The sequence below is a fragment of the Pseudopodoces humilis genome, chromosome 2, assembly GCF_049639895.1.
Source record: "Pseudopodoces humilis isolate 2021_Gansu_Grassland_sample_001 chromosome 2, ASM4963989v1, whole genome shotgun sequence".
NCBI classification, from domain to species: Eukaryota; Metazoa; Chordata; class Aves; order Passeriformes; family Paridae; genus Pseudopodoces; species Pseudopodoces humilis.
Window position 1 is genome coordinate 30,290,940 of NC_142201.1, and position 7,471 is coordinate 30,298,410.

Consider the following 7,471-nt stretch of genomic DNA (forward strand, 5'->3'; position numbering starts at 1 on the left):
CCCTGGCTGTAGTACCTAGCTCTGCTCATGAATCCATGGCAAAGTGTGAACTACTGCCAACAAATGGTGATAAAAACTTGTAAGCAAGGTGCTGTCAGCCTTTCACTCTGTGTTAGTTTGAGGATTTAAGATATTCTGTGGGATTTCTGTTCAGGAGTCACCCTTTACTGTCTTCTTTCTATTCCAGTTACCGCTGCCTGGCCCTTCTGTACTGGAGGATGTTCCGACTCAAGAGAGACCACGCGGTCAAGTATTCTAAAGCGCTTATCGAGTATTTCAAGGTGCATTATTTATTGCATGTTTTTAGACCAGTGTGTCTTAACAGGAGATACAGCATCTTACTAGAGCAGTAGCTGTGCTGGGATTAGTTTTTCCCCTGTGAAGTCAGTGGCATTTTACCATAGACTCCCATGGCAACATCTGAGCTCTAGTTAGTTCAGTTATCTTCACAAGGGTCCCTCTTTGAAAAATACACACTGTGGCCCTTCAAAAAGGATGATAAATTTGTCATAGTAACAAACAGGTATTTTCACATTATTCTTGGTCAACTGTCTAGCACTATCCAGCTCTGTTGTGAATAGGTTTTGCAGATTTTGCCCTAAGAATCCCCCTTCAGGATTACACTTCCCACAAGTGGACGACTTTGATCTAGATCAGTCCTCAGATGCAGGCCTTCCACTCAGCAGCATCAGTAGGTGGGACAGTGCAGTGGGACATCTCACACAGGGAGCTATCAAAAAGCCCACACTGAGTTCAGCAGGAGTTGTACAGAAGCATCAGAGGGCAGACAGACCACCTGCCACGTACTTGACATGGCACTGTTGGCTTCCCCTTCCTGCTTTGCTTGACCTGTTACTGCTTCCGTTTTCCACTTCTGACAAGTCCAAACACTATTTATTTTGAAAAAGACTGGAAGTCTCTCTAATTATTTTAATACATTTTCTTAGGCAACATTTCTCTGGAAAGTATGTCAAGCACAAAATCTTTCAGGTGAAGCTCACCTTGCAGTCAATCCATCCAGCATGTGATGTACAAGTACAAAGATTAGCCTTTATCTTCCTAATTAAAAAAACAAAAATATTAACATACAAATGTTTTAAGACAAACTGCTCTGCTGAACAGCCATTTATCTTCAAACACAGGGCTCATCTGTTGGAGTTTTTTTGCAGACAGAAGAACCTTGAAATGAAAAACATCCATCCTTTGACATTTTGTTAATAAAAAAATTCAATACAAGCACAAATGCTTATGACCAAATTCTGAACACATGAAGACAGGGAAGGGAATTGACAGATCCGTTATTGTCAAATGGAAATTGAAGTCAATGTAATTGCTAAAAAAATTTAACAATATATATTTCAACACATTATGTTTCTCTAACAATTACTTGATTTTGGGGGAAAGAAATTTGTGCCTATTGAAGTACTTTATTTTTCTTGACCAGTTCAGAGAATAGCTGTATTAAGAACAGCTCTCAACCATGTAAAATGCCTCCTGCTAGCAGACAGACTGTTTCACAGCAAACATAAAATGGACTTACACTCTACTGTAGCCAAGAAGAGTTTGGTTTTTTGCAGAGCTCCCGCTGACACAATGATAGCATAGCTTCACATTAGAAAGTATTCTCACCTTTAAAAGCAAAAATGAAAAAAAAAATCCATTTGCTATAATTTTCAGTGGAAAACAAGCCAATTCTCCACTTCTTTCATATTTGGTATCTAAAGGCTTTCAAAACCAAGTGACATGAAATGCTGACTGCATTAAGAACTTTCTCATGTATTATCAGTCAGAGAAAGATTTTAAATCTTCTCACACATTTGCAGGGAAACACAGACACAATTTACTTTTAGAAAATAAAAAAATACTACTTAAATCTCCTTTAAGTGTTTTATTTCCATTATTAAAAAAAAAAAATGCAGCAGAGTATTAAAAAGAAGGCACGGATTTTCAGGGGCCAGGCACATAGGAGAACATAAAGAAACCAGGAGCAGTAGGGAAAGTGGGATAAGAGATGGTCCCTTACAACATTATAGTCTTTAGAATCCTTACCCCCACCTTTCTGCTGCAGAACTGAGAGGAAGCCAAAGCAATGTACCTAAAATATGAGAAAAAAGGTGTGTGGGAAGTTGTACAGTAAGGCAGAGGTTGGTTACATTTACAGTGAAAGTATCCTTGACTCCAACTTTCAAATTTTCCTGCTTCCAACTCTGTAAGTAAACAGGTACTCTGTTTCTATTACACTAGAAAGATGAAGACAAGTAGTTCTGAGAGAGATCAGAAAAGAAAGGGAAAAAAAAAATAATCTATTCTGTAGCAAGATCAAATGCTGAGGATGCCCAGGTTGATTTTATTTAAGATGGTAAATGAGAAATTTTCCTTTTTTATCTTTTCACACCTTAGCTTTTCCTATCAAAAGAAAATAAAAAAAAAAGAAAACCCTCTGAAGGAAAAACCCCTTTTGGGACACTCCAAAGCTTATTTTTCATACCATGTACCTGGGACATAGAAAACCCAGTGTCAAAATGCAGGAAGAATGACAGGGTAGACACAGCACTGGTATGATCATTGCTAAAATACAGCCAGTGTTGGGGTGCACATAAAAGATGTGGAAACCCAAGAGGCAGTTCAGAAGACACATTAAAACAGAGAAAACAAACTTTTTTGAAGAGAGGCTCAGGAGATGTGTCCAGTTTAGTGCTGAATAGGTTACGAGATCATTGTACATGGAAACAGAGCTGATAATTTGCAGATTACATGTGGTTTTGCTGGCTTTGGACCAACAAAATCCAAAAGCCAGCACTGAAATTAGGAAGGTTCAATCTTGAAACTGTGAAACGGTGTTTGTTTTTCTAATTGTGAGGCCTACTAAACATAGAACAGGACACAGAAGAACAAGGAGGATAAATAGTGTCTAAGAATTTCTATATGGCTATCTGTCCTTTTTAGAAGGAATAAAATAAGATAAATTTTAAAAGTAATTTAGCTTCTTTTAGAAGTGTCCTGATTGGTGAAAAACAGACACTGCAGATTGTGTGCACTGCAGGATTACTCCTGGCCTTGAAATCCATGAACATCTGAAGCCCCTTGTTTACCATTTTCCTTCCTAAGCCATGAGAGACCAAGAGGTTTTGTACTGCTGGTACTGCTTGTAACTCCTGCAGTTTACAACACCTGCAGCCTTGCATTTAAAACAGTATCCATAAACAGATCTCAAGCTGCAGGACTTTGGTCTCACATGGATTTCAAGAAGAGAGGTCTGTTCTCCAGCACACAATTACCTGCAGGTTTGGCTTCAGGGGAGAGAACAAGGAGGTTACCTTCCTCTGAAGAATCAGAGACCGTTGCTGAATGAAAGACTGTGGATGGGATGGACTAGAAAAGCTGGTTTCTTAGACTTCTTTCTCACAGGCCTAGGACTAAATCAGTCACTTGGGAGAGGAGTGGAGTTTTTCAAAGGTCAAATGGTCAGGAACCAGTGAATTCCCTCCAGCTCCTGGAGTTTTAACTACTAAAATCATTTTAGCTATTCAGTCACCATTACTGCTGACACCTTAATGTCTCCTGCTCTGTAAATACAATGCTTGTACAAGGTAGTCTCTCCTCAAGCAATGAAATTCTTTAGCCTAAGCACAATATACTAGAGAGAGTCTTAATGACTCCAGGTATACAAGAGACCACACTAAATGATCAAATGGCCCCTTCTGGGTCTCTGGGGAATCCTATGAAAACCACCAATCTCCATGGGCAGTCTCTCTGACCTTGTGAATGCTGCCACGTTTGCATCAAAGGGAACAGCTCCACGAGGAGCAGTCATGAGCAAGATTTTTGAGCCTGATGGTTAAAACACCCACCTGAGCTGAAGATCCTCAGATTCACATCCCTGTGGATGCCAGGCTGACCAGATTTGCAGTCTTGCAGGTCCTAGGGGAATGACATTTGTCATTGGGGGCAGGAGAGTGGGAGGAAATCTTTCAGATTTTCTTCATCACAAGAAATTCCAGCCTAAACTTCACAAAGAGTCCTGCAGCACTTTCTTCCTTCTGAATTCCCAGGATTTCTGTGAAAAGTTTCCATTTCACCTAATGTTTTTTCTAAACAGCCCCTATGCCAGGGTGTTTAAAAGACTATGTTTCAAGTCTGTTCTGCAGCACTGCTTCATCGTAACATAGAATTAGGCCGACTGGGTTTATTGCATCATGAGATGCAATTGCATCACTTTCTTTACATTTCTGTACTTTAATACTCTTTAATGTTTTCATTTTTTAGTCCTGTATAAATTACATGCATTGTGATTTACTCTTTCCTTTCCAGAATTCATCAAAAGCTGCCCAGAACCCTTCTCCTTGGGGTGCCAGTGGAAAGTAAGTTGCACAGAAACTTTTATCAGATTGACAGTTAGAAATAGTACATTTTTATCTGTGGTATGTTCTGATTCTCTTGTGTTTTTAATCCCAATACCTTTTAAATAACTGTAGTGACATTGGTTTCTAGGAGCACAGGAACTCCATCACCTATGTCCCCAAGCCCTTCTCCAGTCAGTTCCGTAGGATCCCAGGGGAGCACGGGGGCCCCTTCCCCATCTCCTATCATCAGCATCCCACAGCGCATTCATCAGATGGCTGCCAACCACGTCAGCATCACCAACAGCATCCTGCACAGCTATGACTACTGGGAGATGGCTGACAACCTGGCCAAGGAAAACAGAGGTGAGCAAGGCAAGGCAATGGACTGTTCTAGAAGACTGTCACATTATTTGGATCAGGAAAATAACTATTTTTATATGAAACCTGTCTGCAAAGTAGGACTGCAGAGATTGTTTCTTTCTTCAGTCTCCTCCTAGTCTGTTCTAAAACAGCCCAAAAAGGCAATTTTGATAGCTGTCTTGCTTGGAAGAGTTGAGCCGGGACTTGTGACAGAGAGGTCACAGACTTGGCTGTGAGTAGCACTTACTGCCATCTGTGCATTCTAGAAAGGTTTGTGGAAGGTAGAACAGCTTCCTGCCCCCAAAGTCATGCAGCTGCATGGGATGTGTTTAGCCAGACCTCATCATAATGCAGGAGCACACCTCCTTTCTGCAGAAGAAATGAAGAGCCCCTAGCCCTCCCCTATCCGTAGCAGACACAAATTGGAACAAGGTGCCTGCAGCAAACTTCTCTCAGGTGAACTGGTTCCCATGAGCAAATGCCTCAGCATCTGAATTGATGGTGAAGTAATCCCTGGTTTTCAGGCCAATTTGTGTATTTAAGGCAGGGACATGGGCAATGTCCGAGTCAAAACAAGGGCACCTAAGTGAAGGTGTGTAGATACGAGTTGTGGGGCTCATCTCCCATTGCAGTTGATGAAGCTTTGCTCAATACAAACAGCAGTTCAGGGTGCTGTTCAGTCCACTCTGAAAGGGACACAAGGATACAATTCATTGAGGTATCCTTACCTAAGCTGCCACTCCAGAACTCTCCTGTACATCCTGTGTTAGATCTGCCAGTCTGGGCTGTACCAACTCTCTGAGAGCATCTCTAATGGGTACTACATATCTCCGAGTGGACAGCTGAATTGTCCCTATCTATGGCACAGGGAATGGAACTGGCTGATCTTTAAGGACCCTTCCAACCCAAACCATTCTGTGACTCTAAGTCCTTACTGGCTAATTAGCCAAGTTACTCTTTAGGCTGGGTTGTCCATGTTGTAAAGGCCTCTGTTTCTCTGTCATGGTATCTTAAATATCTAGCATATCACAAATGTGTCATTGGACACTTGTGTGTAGACTTTTTGATCTACTTGTCCTCAATCTCGGAATAAATCTTGCCCAGAGTCCGTTTGCTTTAACAAGACTCAATGAAAAGTAAAGCTGAAGAACTCACTGCTTTGTTCTTTGAAAAGAAAATTGTTGTGCATCAGCCTGTAACATCATGAGCCACGGGGCTTTAAAATTAATCTCACCAGCACTAAACTTCCATTCCCATGGAATCTTCAGCCTGACTTAATTTGCAAGAGAATAAAATCTGTGAAAAGGTAACAAGTAGCAAATAAATATTCACTCTGAATCTTTTTTTTTTTTTTTCCCCTGCAGATTTTTTTAATGACTTGGATGCATTGATGGGACCTATCACCTTGCACAGCAGTATGGAGCATTTAGTTCAGTACACTCAACAAGGACTTCACTGGGTGCGGAACAGCGCTCACTTGTCATAATGACTGTGTGCCATTCACATGGACAGTATCTCTTTCATGGATAATTCAGTTATTCTGGACACTGTGCTACAGAAATAGTCAGCTACAGCATTGATACAAACAAAGGTGAATATTTCTTCAATATTGAGCAAAATTCTTCTGAGTGTAGACATATATGTGTGCAGAGATACAATATACAATGATGTCTCTTCAGAATGAATTGTTCTGTATCACTCTCCAAACATTTTCATATGCTAGAAATACTATAAAGAACTGATCTTAATGCACAAACATACCCTTTCTATTCTTGTACTGAAAAACTCAGAAACCAAAATCTTATGGGTTGATTGAACCAAGTGCAATAAGCACAGATCCCTATTCAGGAAAGCTCACAATAGATTCTTAACTTTAAGCTTGTACTGAAATCCTGATGACTTCAGCAGAGCTTAAGCACATACACAAGGGCTTTCCTGAACTGGAATGAATGAAGGCAAATCGTAGACATGGAGAATTTTTACTGCGAGCATGGACACATCACAGAAGTTCCCATATTAATGTGCCATCTCCCTGTTACTTCTCCACTGGAGCACAGAGAGGAGTTGTGTAGTCCGCATTAAGTCGGAGAAAGACAGCATTCCTTCATGTGCAATAAGTTTCAACAAAATGCATGCATTTCTTTATCTCCTGTCTTTTTAAATAACTTCACGTCTTGTTCAGCTCCTCACCAACAGTGCAACCTACAGTACCAAGCAAAAGGAAGGCCTGAAAACAGATATGCTGATAGCAGGAACTTAAAAGAGATGGTGAAAAATTTCATTCTGTTACTGACAGTAAAGAGATAAGGAAAAAATACAGCAAACAGTAATTCACTTAGGAAGGAAAATGTGTTAATTTCGGCTGCACACACACACAGACAGATATTTATAACAGTTGTTGGCTTTGCATGGGAATGCTTCATCCCACAGATTTTGACCTTCATATCTTTTTCATCTACCAGAAGCTTGCAACATTTTCTTCCAGGCTGTATGGGAGCATTACATGCAATTTCCTTTATCTGGGAAGCCGAGTTTGCTGCTCATCAGGCTAAGAACTGTTTCCTATCATAATCCTCTCACTCTTCATGCATAATCCTCAACTAGGCTTTAACATTTCTTGATTTATGGGATGTTTTCAGTTCCTGTTGACAGGCTGTGTTTTTCATGCCAGAAGAATTAATCCCACAATAATTGGAGTTTAATTTGGGTCAGATAAGGTCAAGGCCAGTTTGTATCAACTGTGCTTGCACTCAGTGCATTTTTGTTCA

The 7,471-nt window shown here is 40.5% G+C and overlaps 1 protein-coding gene across 1 annotated transcript in view; it reads left to right on the plus strand.

Annotated features, from left to right (window-relative positions):
- The window catches only part of AFF3 (ALF transcription elongation factor 3), a 314,118-nt gene extending 307,929 nt beyond the window's left edge, over window positions 1-6,189 (plus strand). Inside the window, exons 18-21 of the mRNA XM_088051265.1 lie at window positions 188-281; window positions 4,312-4,361; window positions 4,492-4,706; window positions 6,068-6,189. Coding sequence (XP_087907391.1) covers window positions 188-281; window positions 4,312-4,361; window positions 4,492-4,706; window positions 6,068-6,189 — 481 coding nt within the window. The remainder of the gene's footprint in view (window positions 1-187; window positions 282-4,311; window positions 4,362-4,491; window positions 4,707-6,067) is intronic.
- The last annotated feature ends 1,282 nt before the right edge of the window (window positions 6,190-7,471 follow it).